At 37.3% G+C, this 22,608-nt stretch overlaps 1 protein-coding gene across 1 annotated transcript; it reads right to left on the bottom strand.

Annotated features, from left to right (window-relative positions):
* Nucleotides 1–63: 63 nt before the first annotated feature.
* Nucleotides 64–5,303, bottom strand: LOC129717354 (CLIP domain-containing serine protease B10). Its single transcript, XM_055667229.1, has 4 exons — nt 4,991–5,303; nt 863–1,298; nt 507–805; nt 64–449 (listed from the first exon to the last, which is right to left on the bottom strand). Exons 1-4 carry the CDS (start codon nt 5,301–5,303, stop codon nt 157–159), a joined length of 1,341 nt encoding a protein of 446 aa, XP_055523204.1. The 3' UTR covers nt 64–156.
* Between the last annotated feature and the right edge of the window lie 17,305 nt (nt 5,304–22,608).

The following is a 22,608-nucleotide window of genomic DNA, read 5'->3' as shown; positions in this document are numbered from 1 at the left end:
CAACCGCAAACAACCGTGGTGAACGTGAGTACGGATAGTAATCGGAATTGAAATACTCGTTCGTTCTGCGAAAAAAACTGTTTTTTTCATATCATTTACATACTCGAATCCAATCTGGAAGGGGGATTCCCAGAACAGTTGGTGACTCCAATTGGTTTAGGCTTTAATCGAACCCTTGATCCAGTCGGTATAGCTCGCCACTCGTGTGTACATTCCAGGCCATCCTTCGAGACCGCACCGGTTGCCAAACGAGACGACCCCTTCGAGGATCCAGTACTGTCGTTGGGCCATCAACGGGCCACCGGAGTCACCGTGGCAGGCGTCGATATTGTAGTGTCCGCCAGCGCACAGTTGACCGTTGTCCACCACTATACGCTTGCCCCATTTATTCTGACATTGACCCTGATCGACGACCGGCACATTTGCCTTTTGCTTCACACCGCTGTGACCTATAAAACGTGATAGTTTGTAAAGTGGTCAAACACTTAGCAGCACGGAACGCTTACGTTTTCTACCGGTATGACCGAAGCCAGCGATTGTTACATTTTTTCCTGTCTGAGTCGCCGTAAAATCCGGCTGTGGTAGGCAAATCGGAGCTACATACGTGTTCATTACAGCATCCCGATCCAGTCGAACTAGAGCGATATCGTGATGCTGGTTGGGATCCGTCTTTGAGTACCTGGGATGGATAATGGCTTCTTCGATACCGAAGTTCTGCGGTGCATCGGAACAGGTGCGTTCTTCTCCTTCCCCTAGACAATCGATTTCTGTTGCGGTATTGTACTCCCCAAGTCGAATGTTGACTCTGAAAATTATTGGAGTCTTTTAAAAGAGAGAGAGAAACTTATCGAAAAAGACTCACAATCGTTCACCATCATCCAGTTTCGAGTTATCCAGACAGTGTGCCGCCGTCAGTACGTAACGCTTGCTGATAAGTGAACCGCCACACTGGAAAGCCCGTTCGTTCTTCTTGGTGATGTATTCGAGCAGTGCGTACCAGGGATACTCCTCCAGTAGGGTATCGTCTCCTCCGTAGATTTTGTCGACCAGGATGTCCGTACCGCACTCGGACAGTTGCGGATCCGGCAGGCGACTGCTGTGTTGGAACTGCACCGGCGTCGCTGCTGTGATCCGATCCGGACAGCAGATCATCGGCGGGTTCTCGTTACAGCGGGACATCCGAAGGAAGTTCAATTCGTCCATTGTGAGGATACGATCGGGAAAAAAGAATTCTGCGAAACTGCGACACTCGGAACGAGGGATGCAGCGACCGTCACGGCGGTTTGGCGTCTTGCAGGCTGGGAAAGTAACAACGCATATAAGTATATTGTAATTTAATGTTTATTTAGCCGAAAACAATCATGTTTGCCACCTGTGTAAATCAGGCTTCTACGTCGTGAGAACGCTCTGAAGTTTCAACCCGCGTTAAATGTTTAATGATAGCGTTCCTTTCTTTTCCTTTCGTTGGCATAGAATTGGCAACTTGAATTCAACCCGACAAACAAAATTAAAAGTTTGATATGAGATTTGACACAATGATCAATTTAGCAAATTCCAAGGTGATGATGCAAACACTAAACGATACTCATTTTTTGTCCAATGGGGTGGACAAAAATTGTATTATGCCTGGAATCCTGGGTTCACCCTTTAAACGAACTCTCAGTCGGATTTTTTTCAAAGCACTCCAAGGTCCCATGTATGGTCTTCAATATGCCAATTAGCTTATCGTCAATCGTTCTCAAAACAATGGAAAAAATAACCGGTGAGCACATCAAATCATCTTATCTTTCTAAAACTCCTCTTAGTAAATATCAAATTGCTTACCAGGAGGGGAAATCGTCGGTAACTGCACTCCATACTATAGTTACAAAACTAGAAAAATCTTTCGCTGCAAAAGAAATTTCCCTTGCGGCGTTGCCCTGATATTGAAGGGGCATTTGATAACTCGTCTCATGACTCAATGACTGCTGCAATGGAGGAACGTGGTTTTGACAATTGCATTATTCATTGGATAAGCGAGATGTTATCAAGAAGAGAAAAATCAGCAAGCCTTCAATCAATATCGCACGCTTAGCCTTGGGGCTAATGGCGGTCTCGATCAACTAGATTAGTTGAGAGAATTCGTTATCGATATTGTTTTTGGCACATTTTGTATGTGTAGGATAAGTACAACGATACACCGTGCCCCAGTGCTGAGTAGAGAAAATTTCCAGCTCGAAAAGATCCTCGACTCGATCGGGAATCGAACCCGATATCACAACCGTGTGGAAGAGCTAGCCGACCGACATCGCTAACCACAGAGCCACGGGGACCAGCAAGCCTTGGTAGCTCTAATATAAGTGTAACAGCTATAAAAGGATGCCCACAAGGAGGGGTGATATCTCCTCTACTGAGTTCATTAATAGTTGATGATCTTCTAAAAAAATTGATGGAAGAAGGTTTTGAAGTAGTTGGGTTTGCTGATGATATTTTCATTATTGTTCGTGGCAAGTATGATGATATCATCGCAAACCGAATGCAAATTGCCTTAAACATTATTTCCTCGTGGTGCGATAGGGAAGGCTTAAATGTAAATCCTTCAAAAACCACTATCGTCCCATTTACACGTAGAAAAAAAACTATGCTTAATGATATTAGGCTAAAAGGTGAGCTTCTTAAACTCTCAGATAACATCAAATACCTTGGAGTAACTTTTGACAAAAAACTTAACTGGAATACACATCTAGAGCAGGCAATAAAAAAAGCTACAAATACTCTATGGATATGTAATAAAACTTTTGGTAAACAATGGGAACTCAAACCGAAAATGATCCATTGGATTTATTCGGCTATTGTGAGACCCAGAATTACCTATGCTTCACTAGTTTGGTGGGCAAAAACAAAGGAGAAGGGTGCTCAAGATAAGTTGGAAAAACTCCAACGGTTAGCCATTCCTTCAATAACGGGTGCAATGAGAAGCACACCCACCAAGGCATTGGAAGCTCTACTGTTTATGCTTCCACTGCATCAATTTATACAATTAGAAGCCGAAAAGAGTGCCTTACGTATCAAAAGATAATTAAAGCTCTTTGAGGGTGATTTAACGGGTCATCTAGGTATTCTAAAAACTATTCGTATCAATCCCCTAGTGATCAACAATGAAGACCGGATGGAGAAAAGATACAATTTTGAAAGACGATTTCGAATGTTTGAACCTGAGCGTGATGTTTGGGAACGCGGTGGTCCTGATCTCCGCCCAGGATCAATCATTTTCTACACAGATGGTTCAAAAATGAACAATCGAGTGGGAGCAGGAGTAATTGGCCCAGGAATAGACCTGTCAGTTCCAATGGGCCAATGGCCAACTGTCTTTTAACATTTGCATGATGTCCGACAGTCAAGCAGCGTTGAAGGCTTTGAAGTCTGCGACATGCACATCAAAACTAGTTTGGGAGTGTGTTCAATCACTCCAAACACTGGATTGTAATAATCAAGTAGACTTATACTGGGTTCCTGGTCACTGTGGAATAGATGGGAACGAAAGAGCCGATGAACTGGCAAGACGTGGATCGTCTCATCAGTTCATAGGACCAGAACCCTTCTGTAGTCTATCCGCTTGTTCCCTTAGAATGGAACTAAAAGCATGGGAAACTCTTAAAGTGGAATCCAACTAGACCTTCATCGGTAGGCAGTCGAACGTTTCATCACTCCGAACGTTTCTATGACTCGTAAAATACTGGATCTTTCAAAAAAAAGATCTAAGCAAGTATACTGGTTTAATAACAGGGCATTGTCCGAGCCGTTATCATTTGAAGGTTATGAGAAAACTTCAAGCTGATACATGTCGAGTATGTGGCATGGAAAAAGAAGACTCGGAACATCTGTTATGCCGATGTCCGGCAATTTTTATCAAAAGATATAAGTTCTTCAATAGAGGTCTTCTGGAACCCTCTTAAATCTGGAGAACAAATCCCAGTACTAAACTAAACTAAACTAAACTAAACTAAACTAAACTAAACTAAACTAAACTAAACTAAGCTAAACTAAACTAAACTAAACTAAACTAAACTAAACTAAACTAAAAAAAAAATCCCAGTACGGTTGTGCGCTTCATACGAAGTATTATTCCGGACTGGACTAATGCTATTGGCCAGACTGTAACGACCACTTCCAATAGTGATACGTTATCCTGACTTAGCAAAATTAAAAAGGGGAATATGTCACAAAATATCAAAAAATTGGTCGCTGTGACGAAAATACCCAACACGAAAAAAAAGGGTCTTCAATTTTTTGCAACTATCTAAAATGTTGAATTTCTGGAACACTTTCTAAACAGTGAACGTTCTCTAGACAGGATTAAGAAGTTCCTACTAATCTAGACAGGATTAAGAAGTCACCTACTTATGAATCACGAATAAAGCTTGATCCATTGAATTCTGTTCGCACAAAAATACGTGGAAAAAATCTTGAGATTTCATTGTGCATCAAGTTTGTGGACATTTAAAGGAAAAATACATACAAAAAAAAAACAACTGGTCTGAGTTTCGGATGAATTCACAAACTTTTCGGTCTATACCGCCAATCATCTTCTTCACAGTGGAACTATCAACTCGGTCCGCCATATTTTTCCACCATCTATGTAAATCAGCTGTTTTGTTATCGTTTTGTCACTTTTCTTAAACTTACTCTTGATTCGCGCTCAATATTTTTCAACTGAACAAAAATCTGGGCAATTTGGTGTGTTGATAACTTTTTCGATAATATAAATTCCATTCCCCTTGTACCAATCCATGACTTCCCGGCTATAGTGGCAGCTGGCCAAGTGAGTAAACACGAATTTTAACCGCTTGGCGACATCGCCCTTGCGCTGGGACATATACAACATATGTTCTAATATGTCTCTTTGTCCATAAAAATGCAGCCGTCGAATTTCGTCAAGACTTTCTCATACAGCATCCTAGCGCGGAGTTTTGCTACGAGATTCTACTTGGAATTCTGTTGGGGTTCTTACTGGCGTGGAACTGCCGCAGGCCTTCACACCGACAGATTCGTCGAACAGTGCTGTACGGTGTCGAGAACTTCTTAGCCAAATCGCGTAGGGTGATCCAAGGGTTCGTCCGAACTGCTCTGCAGAATTTCAATCGTTGCTGCTTGTCAATCGTTCTACTTTTCCGGTTGCTGTGATCAATGCGATCCACCGTTAGAGTTATATTGAATCGTTTCAGGACGCTATTTGATTTGGGGAATATCGCAATTTTTGCACCTGGCCACGTCGGATTTGCAACGTGAGTGTGCAAAATTTTCTCACGTATTTCACGTCCCATCGTCTAAAACTTTTCATCCACTGACTAGAATTTGATGAAACTTTCACGACTATGTAAACTATGTGATGTCTTTCTCATCACTGCACTGTCATTGGTTTCTCGGAACCGCCCCTAGAGGTGCCACAGTGAATAGAAAGCTGCGACCAAATATTAAGTTGATCTAACTTTAATTTCATTGGGATTAGATATAAGGTAGGGGAAAAAGCGTCTTTTACCTTTGTTATACTAAACAAAGGTTATAAAATCGGTCGAAAAACGCAAAATAGATCCATGATCCCGAGGGCCGAATCGTATATACCATTCGACTCAGCTAGACGAGCTGAGCAATGTCTGTTCGTGTGTATGTGTGTGTGTATGTGTGTGTGTATGTATGTATGTTGTCTGTATGTATGTGCCGCAACTTCAATCACTTTTCACTGAATACCAATAGAAAAATTTCCTGAAAACATAATATTTGTTATATCATTGTCGTTAGGGTGGCAATGTTGAATTGGAAAAATTATAAGTAAAATGGCAAAATATTACAAAACAAATTTACAAAATGTATCAAACTACTCTGTGCAAAAAAAAAAAAATTCTCAACCAAAATTAAGATTGTGTCTCGTGGAAAATGTTGAATGCTTTCATGTCATTTGCAAAATCCCACACGGGAGGTACATGGAGTTTTAATATTTGAAAAATGTTTTCGATTCCAAGTGTATTAAACTTTCAAATGAAACGGTGGAAGCTGATGGAATATGTTATATAACTTTGTTTGAAAAATCTACTCTCTAAGACACTTGCACTCGTCTTTCGAATGTTGTACCAGACAATTCATTTGTTTTATTTACCCCAATAATGTCCTTTGCCAACACTTGATTGAACACACAGTGCTCTGGCTTATATAATCGGACAAAAGACTGTATCTATGTTATTCAGTGATAATGAGAGTATAGGGATCTTAATCAGATACGACACAATTGACTCGTTGTTTCTGGGTTTGCGTCGTTTTGGCAGTTCGGCCATGCATTTTCTGTCAAGTTTACATCATCAGAACGTGAACGTGCCCATTGGCTGAAACTTTGCATAGACGTTTTTATAGGCAAAAGCTGCCATTTTGTGTTATTGGTTTAATTTAATGAAACACAACTCATTGTTGAAAAGCTATTGGAAAATGCTATTTCGGATAGTCATTGATGATTACAAATTTTTTTAGATCCAACACGGTTCGTTTGAGCGGTGTGACATCTTCGGCAAAGTTGTAGATAATAGTTTTTTTTTAAATATACACTCTGAAAACAAATTACTAATATAAAAAAAATAAAAGAAAGTTATAAATGAATAATCGAAAACAGCCCATTTAAAAAACCCGATTTTTTTTTTATAAAAACTACGAAAGTTTTCCTAAACAACGAAACCGGCCATGGAGAAATCAGAAAAAATAGTCATATTTTTTAAATTTATTTTATTTTTTCACAGGGTACATTTTTTTTGGAGGAACGAAGTTATTATTTACAACTTTGCCAGATACACTATGCCAATCCAATAAACCGTCGGCAAAGTTGTAGATAATATTTTGTCCTTTCAAAAAAAATTCCTTTTTAAAAAAATAATTGAAAATAATATTTTTTTTTTCAAAAATTATTTTTTTTCAAGTTCAAATTCAAGTTATCATTTAACATATTTTTCTTGATTTCTATATGATCGGACTGGTTTCATTGTTTTGGTAATCTTTCGTAGTTTTTTTTTAAAATCAAGTTTTTAAAATATGAGCACATTTGAATAATTAATTTTTAATCTTTCTTCTAACTTTTGAACGAATAATTTTTTGAGTGTAATTTTTTTGGAAAGGCCGAATTAGTATCTACAACTTTGTCGAAGACGTCACACCAATCAAACGAACCGAAGTGCTTTTTTTTTTATTTTATACTCATTTTTCACATTATTATGAACCACCCTATGCCGAATAAATGAACCACCCTAATGAAACATAATGTATTCGATGCTAGTTATAGTGTATATCATTGTACAAGCTATTTCCAGAGACTAGTGATCAATTTCAAAAGATAAATTTTAAACATTTTGAACTCCGCCTTCCACAATTGAAAAAACGAAAAAAAAACGTCCCAGAGAGTAAATTTTTGCAAAAAAAAAAAATTTTCAGATGACACCAATTTTCGACGTTTCATGCGTTTTTAAGTGATTTGGCATCAAAAAAAAAAAAATTCGAAAACCGAAATTTCACGTACGTTTTGGGTGATTTTTCGGTTTTCAAAAAAGCCAAACTTCAATCGCTTTGCGCCACCCCATTTTAACCCTTTTCCGCTCATGGTGTTTCAAGAGCACCAAGAATTGTAATGACTATACCCCGACAAAAAATGAATTATTTTAAATTCTTTTTTCTACAAAATCTTGCATTTCCAAGTACTTTCAACTTGGCATATCAAATGTCAGCTTGATTGAATGTTTTAACTGTTATCAAGAAAACTACAGAAGAAAGTCCGAATTTTACGATAAAAAAATAATGTGTGTTTTTAGCAACTGTGTTTCTATAACATTTATTATTCGTTTTTATAATAAAAATAACTTTTACGTAGATCCATTGTTAATTGAGTGTAACGGTCCATAAAATTAACAATTTTTGTTCTTGTTCACTTGTTCCATAAGTTTTTAAATGGTGCCTTAGAGCACCACTGGGCATACAGGAGACAAAAAAAACCGATGGCCCTAAATAAACTATTTATCTGATTTCATATTTTTGCTGGCCGTTCTTCTCACTACGTGGTGATTCCAGAAGGGAATGAATCAGAAGCTTATGAGATGGCAAGCGACATCGAAGATGAAGTCGCTATGTTTGCGATAGATCCATTACCAGATGAAGTTCATGAGTATTTTTCCGAGACAAACGAGGCAGAAGTAGAGACATCAGCAAAACGGACCAAGAAAGAAATGAAAGTGGGTCTAAACGCATTGAAAGCGGGCCAAAAACGAAAACTTACCATTTCTGGGAAGAGATTCAAGCCAAAATCTAGGTACATGACAACTCAGAGATGAAGAAAAGAGGAGAACTCGGATATGACAAGCTCTTCAAAATTCGTCCTTTCATCGATGCAGTGAGAGCCAATTTTCTAGCCTAGAAAATTCCTTACTCAATAAAAAATAAATCATCAAATAGTCATAAACTAAGTTTTTTTTCCAAAACTACATTGTTTTCATTATTTTCTATAGTATTTGATTGAATACTTCAAAAAGTATCAGAAAATATTTTTGTCGTGTTTTAAAAAATGTCCCTGCTGTGCTCATAGGTGCTTGGAGCACCATTTCAAAACTCGCTTTTTCTTCGAAATACAATGTTTTGCAGTGATTTCAACTACCCTGCAAAACCTCGTGAGCGGGAGAGGGTTAGGTCCGATTGAGCTGAAATTTTGCACAGGGTGTTTTTTCGAGCAGGTGAACATTTTGTATAGGGGTTTTTTTTTGAAATTCGAGATGACCATTTTGCCTGGCACCCTACTATTTACGTACGAATGTGTTAGTGCCACCCGTTGAGAAAAACACAAATGGTTCGCTGTTTCGTTTGCAATGCTACATTTTGAACAGCTGGAAATTTTTTCAGTTGAATACTTATTTTGTGTTTGAAATTTGTGACCAGGAATCTAAAGTAGTTGGTGAACGTAATCGGCAAAATTAGGAAAAAGTGTTGAAGCAACTCTACATGGCTATACACGTTTACTAATGTGCGCAGGTGAAAAGTCACTAATCTCTATGAATGATACAATATGCCCATGTTTGATATAAATATTGCTTTCTAATTTAAGACTAAGTGCAAACAGAGTATCCATGTTATTCCACTTCTCGTTATCGCAGCAAGATTTAAAAAAGGCTTTATTTCGGATTTTTTCATACAGCCTAGGCCTTCGAAAAGAATAATGTTCTCGCCTACACTCTGAAAATCCAAAATTCTCAAAGATCGTGGAGAACCTTTATTTTCAGATAATGCATTTGAGATAGGATTCAATTGACAACTTTTTGCTATATTATTTTCCTGTATAATTCAAAACTATATTTCGGGAGCAGGTTTGTGAAAGTTTCAATTCGTAAAAAAACTTGATGCTGATTCATAAATCTAGGTCCTGCGATTTCTGAAAATAAAGCGAATGAGTAGAACCGCATTAAACTAACATACATGTTTGCTGTTCTAGTATGAAATCAGCATCATTGTTATCTATTACTGTTTCCCCACGTTAGATTATCTAAAAAAAATTCAATTACTTCTAGCTAGCATTTAAAAATTGGTTTGTGATCGAAAAAATAAGACTCATGTACTCCAGTGATAATATTCATATTATTTGCAAAAACCACGTCAAGCTTTAATTCAATGATCGTCTTTGGTTAACTCTCTGAAAACTATTCATTTCATTCATAATTGAAATTGGACTTTCGATGGTATACGATTTGTAAGTGACTGGCCAAATATGTATAAAATAATAGTTAGTATAACAAAGGTTTCTGCACCACTAGGTGGATTAATTTAGGTTTTTACTTAAAAACTTTCCCGAAGACGAGTAGTTTTATATTTCATCAAAACGAATAGTAGAAGGAGTTGTAGTGCTTGGTTTCGTGCAATTTTTTCTAGCAGTGCATTTCTTATTGCTACGACATTGGAGCGATATAAACAACAAATTATATTAAATAAATGGATGACACACGTTGTTATATAAACGCCACACTTCACATAGGTATATTTAAAATAAAAATGCCCTTGTTCGTAGCTTGTCCAGGAAAATATCAACTTCTGCAATTAGGGGCCATCCACATACCACGTGGACAGATTTTTTACGATTTTGACCCCCCCCCCTCCCCCTCCGTGGACAACTGCTGATATAAATTCTAAAAAAAATGTAAAAAACCTGAAATATAGCATTTCTTATGCAAAATTGGTTAATAAATCAATTGGCGATGGTTTCATTTTGGGCAAGGCACAGTAAGTGGTCTATTTAGCCCCTTTTCACCATTTTTTGTGTATTTTTGGAAATATAGACCCTTTCCCGTGCCCTGCACAGAATGAAAATATCACCAATTGATTTATTGACCAATTTTACATAAGAAATGCTATATTTCAGGTTGCCAGCCCAGCGCACAGTGGTCCAATAACGCAGAAAGTGTAACTTAATTTTATAGCATCTTTCAACTTCATCTTAGCTAAATAGTGTCTTCAGAGCACTTGTTTGTATGAATGACCCGCATAATCGCAAATTGTCAAAAAATATGAAAAGTTTACTATACTAAAAATAAAAAAAAAACTTTTTTGTGTTAAGAGATAGAAAAACAGTTTATCCAGCAAAGTTGTAGTAGATTCAAAAATATGAAACTTTGTTGAACAAATGAAAATCCTATTTTTTTTCGGTACAAAGTTATAGAGTGTATTACATGGAACTTATTTAAAAGTTATTTTTTTGTCATAAATTTTGTTGGTTGCATTTTACACGAAAGTGTAGTTCGGAGGAATTGTTAGGGCACACAAAACACATAGTTTTGCCAAAGACCATATATCTCCAGGACTTTTCCTTACAAAATTATATCATATTTAAGCTTATTTTTTGATAACTTCAAGAACGTATAGGTTAAAAAAGGGCAAGTGGAATCATGATGTCAATACTTTTCCTTGAAGTTAAGCTGAAGTACTATAAAGTTCTTAAGGTTCCATTTGTCCCAATCCACCCATCTTAGAGTACGGCGAGCATATATTACAGTAGGTTTTCATATATCAAATATACTAACTTTTGTGTGTTAAGAGATAGATGAATGGTTTATTCGGCAAAGTTTTAGAACGTGCAAAAAAATGAAACTTTGCTGAACAAATAACATTCCTATTGTCATTGGGAACAGAGTTACAGAGTATTTCATGTAAAAGTTACTTAAAAGTTAGTTTTTTGTACTTAACTTTTGTTAATTACATTTTACGAGAAAACGTTGTTCTAAAGAGCATTTGGGCATGCAAAAACACACGTTTTTCTTACAAAGCTATAGCACATTTCAGCATAGTCCTGGAGATATATGGTCTTTGGTAAAAATGTGTGTTTTGTGTGCCCTAACAATTCCTCTGAACTACACTTTCGTGTAAAATGCAACTAGCAAAATTCAAGTAAAAAAAACTAACTTTTAAATAAGCTCTATGTAATATACTTTATAACTTTGTACCGAAAAAAGATAGGATTTTCATTTATTCAACAAAGTTTCATAGTTTTGAATGTTCTTCAACTTTGTTGAATAAACTATTCTTCTATCTCTTAACGCAAAAAAGTTATTTTTTTTTATTTTTAGTATAGTAAACTTTTCATATTTTGTGATAATTTGCGATTATGCGGGTCATTCATACAAACAAGTGCTCTGACGACACTATTAAGCTAGGATGAAGTTGAAAGGCGTTATGGAATTAAGTTCCACTTTTTGCCTTATTGGACCACTGTGCAGCGGCTTCTAATTAGTAGGAATTTGGGTTCATTTTTTCCCAGTGTGCATTCCTACGAATTTAGGTGCCCTTAGCCATTACCAAAACGCGTCAACTTACGTGTGAGTTCACATAGTTATTGCTCGCCGGGTTTGTCGCTTCAACGTTATGTTTACGAGAAAAGTCATTTAAGTCTCTGAAAAAAGGTTAGTGACTAGGGACACCAAAATTTACAGGAATAGTTGAATAGCTGAATAGGATCTGTGTTGACCAGTGTAATACTAGTGATTCTTCGGAGTGCTTTGATTGGTTAATGAACAAAACAACGTAAATCCCGATCTTCAAAGCAAAGCAAAGCAAAGCCTTGGTGCTACATTCCGATTCGGAACTTGACCTTCTGTTTATTTATACACAGACTTCGCAGCCGACTGTTTAGTGTACAGGACAATTCCGGGGCTAGGGCTACGATACTACACTAACATTAACAGTCTCTCCCGAGCCGACACTCGAACCTACGACAACTGGCTTGTTAGGCCAGCATCGTACCCCGAGACCATTCGGGAGATAAACCCCGAACTTCACCGATCTGAAAAATGGGTTTCAGTTCATTCATAAGAATTCAGCCATTTATTGTTGGGAAGAAACAATTACGCATGCCAATGGTTTCGATTAACCACCATTGAATCCAAACTACATCATAAGACAAGTAACATATCACTCAAAGGTGGGTTACTCCATGAAAATTTTCAGCCGCAACTATTCATTATTCTATATTTTCGATCCATAATATGTGTACTGTCTAAAAATCCTTCTTATCAATTTTGATCAGGTTTGATGTTCCCAATGTTCCACTGTGCGCCGCATAGCTCTGTCAAACTTGGAGTATATCTATCGGAATATATATAGTTTCGTAAGCTGTCAGTGGTCACGCACACGCCAAACGCAAGTTACTAAAACTGTCTTCTTTCCTAGCAAACTATGAACCTGAGGTACACCAAAGTTTGTTATTTTTTTATGTGTAGCAACTACAAGTTACCATTGATTGCGTTTAGTCCTCTACACACCTCCTCACGCCTGATACAGACCCATTAAAGCGTGAGGAAATCAGAGTGAACTGAGTTTTAACTTTCTTAGACACACGTGTTATTATTCGCAGATGGCTAAATGTTCTCATCCAGTTGTATCGATGAAAACCGCCAAAAATATAATGTTTAGCTGAAGACAGTGGAAGGTGATCTCGGGATGTAAAAGGAACGTAGTGTCATAAATATTCAGCATGTCCCAGAGATTTGAAATTAACCACACCACTATTGGTTGATTGTGAACGTCAATCTATAGTAACATATCCAATTAGTCCTGTAACATCATACAGCTTCATCAATATTAGGTTGTTAAGTGATGGCATAAGACAGTTCCCGACTATGAAAAAAATCAAGTACATCATGGGTTATTTAAAACAAGAGCTCCAACGCAATCCTTTAACTATACTCTGACGTTCAAACTGTACGGTTAAAGCGATAATTTATTTGCCGATATGTGAAAATACCACCAGTCAATACGTTATTAAATAATAAGATATGTCATTGCTTTATAAATACAGATACAGTATAAGCTTACACTATTTGTCATTACTTTGAAATATGATGTCAACAAATTTGATCACCGGTTTTTATTTTAGATGTTTGAAATATCGCCATGTAGTTTTCGATTTTTCTAAAATCCAACATAGGTACCGTCCTACAAAAACCAAGCAGTTGATTTGTTAAAAAAAAAAACCTGAATTAATCCACCTAGTGGTGCAGAAACCTTTGTTATACTAACTACCTATTACTTTATATTTATTAGACCAGTATATCACAAATCGTATACCAACGTAAGTCCAATTACGATAATGAATGAAACAAATTTAAAAGATAGATTTTAGAGGGAGAACCAAATACGATAATTGAATTAAAGCTTGACGTGGGTTTGGTAAATATTATGGATGTTGTCACTGGAGTATATGAGTGTTATTTTTCGATCACAAACCAATTTTAAAATGCTTGTTAGAAGCAATTCAAATTTTTTTCTTGAAATAATCGAACGTGAGGAACAGTAGATAACAATGATGCTGATTTCATACTAGAACAGCAAATATGTATGTTAGTTTAATGCAGTTCTTTTTTTAAATCCCCATAATCCAGGTTTGAATATCACTTTCGCTTTATTTTTAGAAATCGAAGGACCTAGCATAATGAATCAGCATCTTTAACGAATTAGAGCAAATTTCTACAAACCTGTTCTCGAAAAATTATAGTTCAGAATTATACAGGAAAAAAACTACTCATGAAAGTTGTCAAAAATGCAAATGCATTATCTGAAAATGAAGGTTTTTTACGACATTTGTGAATTTTGGATTTTCAGAGTGTAGTCGAAAACATTATTCCTTTCGAAGGTCTAGGCTGTATGATAAAATTCGAAATGAAGACTTTATAAAACTTACTGCGATAACGAGAAGAGGAATAACATGGATACTCTGATTGCACTTAGTCTTAAATTAGAAAGCAATATTTATATCTTACATGAGCATTGTGTATCATATCATAGAGATAAGTAACTTTTCACCTGCGCACACTAGTAAACGTGTATATGTTTGCTTCAGTTTCATCCAAACTGTAAATCATCGAATCTCGATGTTCACAATTTCTCAAAAATTTTCCTTATTTTGCCAATTACGTTCACCATCAACTGTAGATTCCTGGTCACGAGTGAAAAGTATATTCAGAACTGAATTTAAAACATAGAATAAGTGTTCAACGGAAAAGTTTTCCAGCTGTACAAAATGTAGCATTGCAAACGGGTGGCACGAACATATTCGTACGTAAATAGGTCTATACATCTTTGGCTTTTCAAAATATCTGCATCGCTAATTGTGTTACATTTGAACAGTGAGATCAGATTTTGCTACAATGTTTGGTTCCCGAAAGCTGTAGAAGATTCTTATTCTTCGCAAATCTGGGTTCAACGTACAATTTAATATATATTTTAAAGAAAGTGAGGACCAGAGCTTCGCAAGTCAGAAAAGGAGCTAAGTGAGCATTGCAGGTTACTCTAAAATCTAATTCAATTTTTTAAGAAAAAGCTCAAGGGTAATTTATTTACATCAGTTAAGGCGCACTACGAAGAGTGTTAAAATTATGCAAAGTTGTGGATGATTGTTGTTTTCTTTTGAGAAACAAATTGAGATACGAAAAAAAGAAATAGAGGGATGGAGAAGAAGAGAGAGCAGGGAGAGAGAGATGAATTATCCAAAAGGTGAAATATCCCATGTCTGAAATATACTTTGATCAAATTTCTACGTTTCAAACTATTTTCAAAGAGCTCTAGGGTGTTCATTCGAACATGCGAACATCAAAATCGGAATAAGCGTTCTATAAAATGAGCGTTTATTTTGTGATTTATTTTTTTCGATTCTGATATACTATACATATAAACAACATATTTACACATACATACATACAAGCACACATACACATACATACAGAAATTGTTCAGTTCGTCGATCTGAGTCGATTGGTGTATAACACATGGCTCTCCATGCCATTCATTTTGCCTTAAAAGTTAAATATTTTATGTAAAAAATACTTTTTGATCAATATTTTGAGAACTAAGCCACTAATCAAAAATCCACTCGGTAGCATTCTGGGGGAGCACAGTGGCTTTCGTTTGCGTATAAGATCATCAAAATCGGATTATGCGTTCTGTAAGAAAGGTGCGTTAGTATTTTGCGGCACATACATACAGACAACATACATACACACACACATACACACACACATACACACGAACAGACGTTGCTCAGTTCGTCGAGCTGAGTCGAATGGTATATATGATTCGGCCCTCCAGATCTTGGATCTATTTTGCGTTTTTCGACCGATTTTATAACCTTTGTTTAGTATAACAAAGGTAAAAAAGAACAAGACAAATTCCGGAGCCGACGTAAAAATCCACACGAATTCCGAAATTCGCGTAGAAAACTTCATTTGATAGAGGGTTTTAACCATTTCTGCTAAATATTTTCGAAAAAGAATTAACAGCAGTGTTATTTCCACGTACGAACTGCGTCAAAAACGACTTTTCTGAAAAATCTGCGTAGAATCCGAAACGCGTTGATTTCGAAATCTGCGTAAAAAGACCTTAGTGTTGTTCGGATAGAAACCAGATTTTGTAGCAGCCGATTAGTTTTCGGTAACGCCCAAACTAAAATTTATTACCAAATTAATATTATTTCTTTAATCAAATAAACATATCTAACTTACAAGAAGTGGTTCACCTTTTCCGTTTTACTATTTTTCCGTACTGTTTACCGTTACTTGTATTATGAATCGCAAAGTTATCAATTTGTGTCTTGGATCGGACTAGTGTGAGCTACCCTAATAAATTTTGAGCGTGATAGTGAATGTTATCTACGAGTGGATTAATTAATATAATTAAGTTAATATTTCATTGTCAGCTACTCACAGTCACAGCAGAACCGATACATGTATTGTAGGGTAAGTTGCTTTTAATCCCTTTTCAGGTGAATACTAATGGTCGCAGCACCTACAGGTAAGTAATAAACCTGTTACTTCTACTCAACGATCAGGTTTGTTTTCGCCGTCTACAGTACTACTTACAATCTACAATATACAGAAGCAGTTTTTATGACACCTGTTAATAACACCTTTTCAAATTTAATAGCAGTAACTTGATTTTTTTAACAAATTCCTTCTTGTTTCCAATACACTTTCTTAGCAATCGTAATGGCGAAATTATCTTCACTTTTCTACTCTCCACAATCTCCGCTATCAACAAACTCCTTTTTTTTTCTTCCTCCTATTTTTTACTTCCCTGCAAACTATCTATCTCTATCGCCACAACATAAGTGTCAGTTGTCCGATCTACCGTATTGCCGTGCGAGTGTATTTCCTGTTGAAACCTTTATACACATTCAAGGCTTACACCACACATTTCAGGTTTAAAACCAGGAACAAGGGAACGCAGGGACAGGCTTTTCAGGAGGTTATACCGGAGTATCACAGAGTGATTTGAACTACCCAATAATGATTAGGAGACTTCAGCACCCCGTTATTCTAGGCTTTGTCATGACTATAATAAAGTACGGAGGCAAACTTTTGCACGAATGAATGATTTCTGGAGTAGTTTAGTATTTTATCGTAGGCAACTATTTTGAAATTGTTGTTTTTCTCGGTCACATTTGTTTTTGTTTGTTTTGTAAGTTTTACTTGATGTTACAACATCATACAATTGAAAAATTGAACTCTTTTAAATTTACGAAATTAATAAATCATTAGAAATTTTTTTCGAAAATGGTTAGGTAAATAATAGAAAATAAAAGTAGGAGGGTGGTATTCAAGACACGACCGCATGACGTTGGACTACGGTATTCTTATATTCCATTAAAACAATTAATAGAAACAATTGTAACTCTAGTATTTGCTGCAATTTTATCTAACAGTGTATTTCTGAATGTTGAGACGTTAAAACGTTATAAATAATAATATATACTAAAAAAATGGATATCTTTCATTTAATCGCTGTCATTTCATACATATTCGAATCAACCCTTTGTTTGCTGCACTACCAAGACAATCATTTAATCGAGCGAATTGGTAAAATTTTCCTATCTAAGCAAAAAGCAAACTTTACGAAACTATATGAAATTGGAGCCCAGAACGATTCAACCGAAAGTTTTAAATTTGAAAATTGTTTGACATTTAATCGATAAAACTCATGCTAGGTTAGTTCCAGCCCAGCATATAACTTCATGTATTTGAAAAAAAAAACGTTTGGTTCAATAACTCAATATAGCAAGAGAGCTCAATCACACGTTTTTCGGTAGTTGTTATCAAGGTTTGGGCGATTGACAGGAAAATATCTTAACTTCTTCAGTTGTGATTTAGAGCATTTCTAATTGTTTTGTTATTTTTCACGATAGCGACAAGTTTGTTTCTTTCTCTGTGTGCGAGAAACAAAATCAAAACCGCGCACCGAGAAACAAAAACGAAAATTTAATGAATGCTCATTGAGAAAACTTGCAACTCTTTTTACCAATAATTTATGATACTCAAAAGAACTCGTTTTGATCTAAATCAAATTTCTAGTAAATAAGTGTTGATCATTCATAGGTAGTAATTTTTCCTCGATGAATAAAGACTGGCTGAAGAAGTTAAAATCGCTGCTGTAAAATCAAATTCACAACTGTGTTCGTTAAGACGTTTTAATATTTTCAATGACAATAATAATCTTCGATAAACACCCGCTATAGTTATTCACACACATGATATAACTATCTAAACACGCGTTAAAACTATTCATACACACGCTGTAGCTATAGCTATCCATACACACGCTATTCCTTTCCATACATCCGATACAACTATCTATACACACGCATAAGCTATCCAACCATGTGCTATTACTATCCATACATACGCTATAACTAATCATTACACACGCAGCAGCTATCCACACACACGCTATAACTATCCGTACACACGCTGAAGATATACACGCAATAGCCATAATATGCTACACATGCTAGTGTCTTACACACGCTATAGCTAGCCATACACACGCAACAGCACCATCCCTATCATCGCAAATGTCATAGCAATACAGATGCACATACGCTATATGTGCACACTGCACACACACCCAACGTTTTCACCCAACGATATCTGAATTGGATTACCGCTGGTGGGGTCCAACTCAGATCGAAGGAGCACCGAACTGAATGAAGAAATGCAGCTTCCCACTACCTCCGCCGCTGCTGCCTGATACCACCGCTCTGGTTCTGCTGCAGCTCAGTTTGGCCGCTGGAATCAGCCACCGCTGCTGATTATACAAGACCGGCCTGGTGGCCTTTCACTTGTTAACTGATGACTGCTATGAATTTTTTTTTTTTTTTTGAATAAATTTTGTATATTTATATCAATTTGGATTTAGCAATAGTTTACATTTTAAGTGATCAGCCTTTTGGCTATGCATCTTTGTTTTTAATATGTTTTTACAAGAAAATTTGTTTGAAATTTGATGCTTTTATGCCTACTTCTCAAACCTGCTCGTGTTGTACAAAACATTTGTTTACTTTAATTATTAAAATACCCTAGCTACTTAACCTAAATTCAAATTTTGAATTATTTCGTGCACAGAACTTGAGCACCTCACTCCAAATTTTTGACAGTACTTAAGGAACTTTTGCTCTAAAGGTTCGATACCGGCGTGATTATGTAGTTCGCTCGTTCTTATCCATGGTGGAAAGTTTAAAGCCATTTTTAGTATTTTGTTTTGTACCCGTTGAAGTCGCAGTTTATGAGACCGGGCGCATCCATTCCACACAGGAATCGCGTATTCCATTGTAGGATAAATAATTTGCTTGTACACAGCTAATCGATTTTTGATGTTCAATTTTGATTTCCTGTTTATTAGGGGGTACATGTGTCTTATAAGTAGATTACATTTGGTGATCACTTTTTCGACATGGGCTCTGAAAAGCAGTTTATTGTCGAATGTTAGACCTAAGTACACTACTTCATTCAGCCATTGGAGGAGATGTTCGCCAAATCGTATTCTACAGTCTTGCGGAGGAACAAGTTTTGGAGATTTTGAATGAGGGAATAATATCACTTGAGTCTTGGCTGTATTTATGACGATTTTCCAGCTGGTGTAGTATTCGGATAAAGCATTTAGGCCAGTCTGTAGTTTTCTTGTTAATGCACGAATAATTCGACCATGGTACATTATTGCCGTGTCGTCTGCAAATTGGGATAAGACACCTCCATCAGGCAGTGGAGGAATATCCGAGGTGTATAAGTTATACAGTATTGGTCCCAATATGCTGCCTTGTGGTACACCAGCTGGGATGGTATGTTCTTGGGATAAGGCATGGTACAAAGAAACCTTAAATGCTCTATCAGTCAAATAATCCTTGATAATTTTCGTTAAGTACACTGGGAAATTAAACATATGCAGTTTATATATCAGCCCGTCATGCCAAACATTATCAAATGCTTTTTCGATATCTAAGAGCGCCATCGCTGTTGTCTTAGACACCGATTTGTTGTGTTGAAGAGTTTTGAAGACTCTAGTTAGTTGGTGTATGGTTGACCGTCCTTTCCTGAACCCAAACTGTTCATCCAAAAATATACCGTTCTCGTCAGCATATGATAGAATTCGATTTTGAATAGTTTTCTCGAACAGTTTCGAAAGAGCTGATAGAAGACTAATCGGCCTATAACTTTTTGGGCTAGTAGGATCTTTACCCGGTTTTTGAACAGGTATTACTTTGGCCAATTTCCACAACGCAGGAAAGTGGCTCAATTCTAAACATCTATTGAATATGTCTGATAACAACGTAAACATGCGACAGCTTAAGTGCTTAAGCTCTATATTTAGTATACCATCAAAGCCAGGAGCCTTCATATTTTTGGCTGACTTCACCAGACCGATTAGTTCATCGGCTGTTATTCTACATTCTCTCGAAAGCAAGCAATTTGAATTTTCAATCGTATTTATTCCCTCTCTCACCGTTTCGGTATGTGGACTAATAATGGCCTGTCCCAGCATATGCGACGAAACGAATTGCGATGCTAACGCATTAACTTTTTCCAGAGGTGTTACAAGACAGTAGCCATCATTCGGGTTCTCAGAAGGGTTGAGTGGAGGAATAGGTTTTGATTTTTTCTTCAAAATCTTTGCCATAGACCAGAAGGGTTTGGAATGAGGAGGTATTTGGCTAAGTTTACGTTGGAAATCGTCGTTTCGTAGTTCAATAACTTTCTCTTGGATGATTCGGGTAAGACTATTGGCCATACTCTTTTTGTCACGATTGCCAGTTCTCTGGTACTGACGGCGATAAATGTTACGAAGCCTTATAAGGTGCTTGGTAGTACTGTCTATTTGGAGAGAGGTACTCACCTGCATATGTTCAGGAACCGCGCGCTCACGAGCCACGTTTATTGCTTGTTGAAGGGAAGATAGTACCTCATCTATTTCAGCCGGAGTAGATAGCGGTTGCTCCGATGAAACGCGTTGATCCACAATACGTTGGAACTCTTCCCAGTTGGCTCGATGATAGTTGCGTAGTAGTTTAGTATGCGCCGAATCAGCAGTTGCTCCCAGAGATAAAACCACCGGATAATGGTCAGATGAGAGCTCATCGAAGGTGGTTGGAACGTAGTTGTTGCTTAAGTTTGTCAAAAAGATATCCAGCACGGAGTGAACCCCTGAACTAGAAAGTCTTGTTGGTGAATCCGGAGCCAGAATGTTGTATAGTCCACAGTCCAAATCCTTAGCTAATACGATTCCATTGCGATTTCGCCTTAGGTTTCCCCAAAGATCATGTCGGGCGTTGAGATCACCAGCAATTACAAACTTTTCTCGACGTCGTGTTAACTTTGCTAAATCACTTCGTAATAAGTCGACAGTACCATTTCTGATACTTGCTTGCTTAGGACAGTATGCTGCTATAATGTTGATTAAACCGAGAGATGTGTTGACCTCGACACCGATGGCTTCGACGAGTTTCAACCGAAAGGAAGGCAACAAGCGACAGGCAATGTTGTTTTTTATTGCTATAGCGACTCCTCCTCCATTGGAACCATTACGATCTAATCGGTAGACTCGATAACAAGGCAGGTACAATTTTTCAGATGGTTTTAAGTGCGTTTCTGTTACAACTGCGATGTCAATATTTTTCTCATTGAGGAATTCAGTGAATTCAATAGCCTTATTCCTTATAGAACAGGCATTCCAATTAACTATATTGAGTGATCTATCGCCCATATTGGATGACAAACATACCGAGTGTAAACACTTGGTCTTCTCTTGTTTTACAGTTGCGCAAGCTGGTATGTAATCTTTCGAAAATCACTAAAAGCTCCTCAGAAGAGAATAAATTATCTTCCGGTAACTTACTTTGCGAGGAAGAAGGCCCAGGTGTAGGAGGAGGGGCCTGTGTGGAAGCGACGATATCAGCTAGCCGTTGACGAGGATGCTGCGATGAACCGACAATCGTCTGCTCAGCCGACCGAAGGGAGTATTTATTATTCAGAGGAAGTGGTTGAAGTACAGGGATATCCCGACGACCCGGTAGGGATGGAAACTGATCCTCAGTGAGTACAGGTACTGGTCGGCGGCCCGGCTGGCTGCCCGTTGATGCCTTTTTCCGAATGTTAACAAAAATTTGCCGTTTCGCGCACACTTTGTCTGCTGCATGGTGTTTATCGCCACAGTTGATGCATTTGTACTCCTCTTCTTCTGACATACTGCAATCTGTTGTTAAATGATCTCCAGCGCACTTTCCGCATTTAGGTTTCATGTAACAATTTCGCGTTCCATGTCCGAAGCCTTGACATTTACTGCATTGGGTGATTTCACGATGTTTTGGTTTATATTTTTCCCAACGAACGATTATCTGAAACACACTACGGATGCTTTGAAGTTTTGCCAGGGAAGTGGAGCCCTTTTCTAGATGAACCAAGTAAAGCGAGTCGCGAAATATCGCACCAGCAACAGTATTTTTCCGAGACATTGCGTAAATTGCTTTGATATTCAAACCATGAGTATTTTCTAGTTCCTTCTGTATTTCGCCCACATCCATTGAAGGCATGCCTCTTAACACCACTTTTATCGGTTTGTTATTTGGGATGTCATGAGTGTAAAACTCGTGGCCACTACTGTTAAGGTATATCCCTACCGCTGAATATTGCTCCAGACTAGAGCAAACAATTTTGGTTCCAACGCTGCATAATTTAAAAGATGGCGTCATCTTTAACTTCAGTAGCTCACTTCTGAGCAGAGACACATCCTTGCATGAAGTAAATAACGGTGGAA

This window comes from Wyeomyia smithii, chromosome 1 (assembly GCF_029784165.1).
Source record: "Wyeomyia smithii strain HCP4-BCI-WySm-NY-G18 chromosome 1, ASM2978416v1, whole genome shotgun sequence".
In the NCBI taxonomy this organism is placed as follows: Eukaryota; Metazoa; Arthropoda; class Insecta; order Diptera; family Culicidae; genus Wyeomyia; species Wyeomyia smithii.
This window is presented reverse-complemented; position numbering and strand designations above follow the sequence as displayed.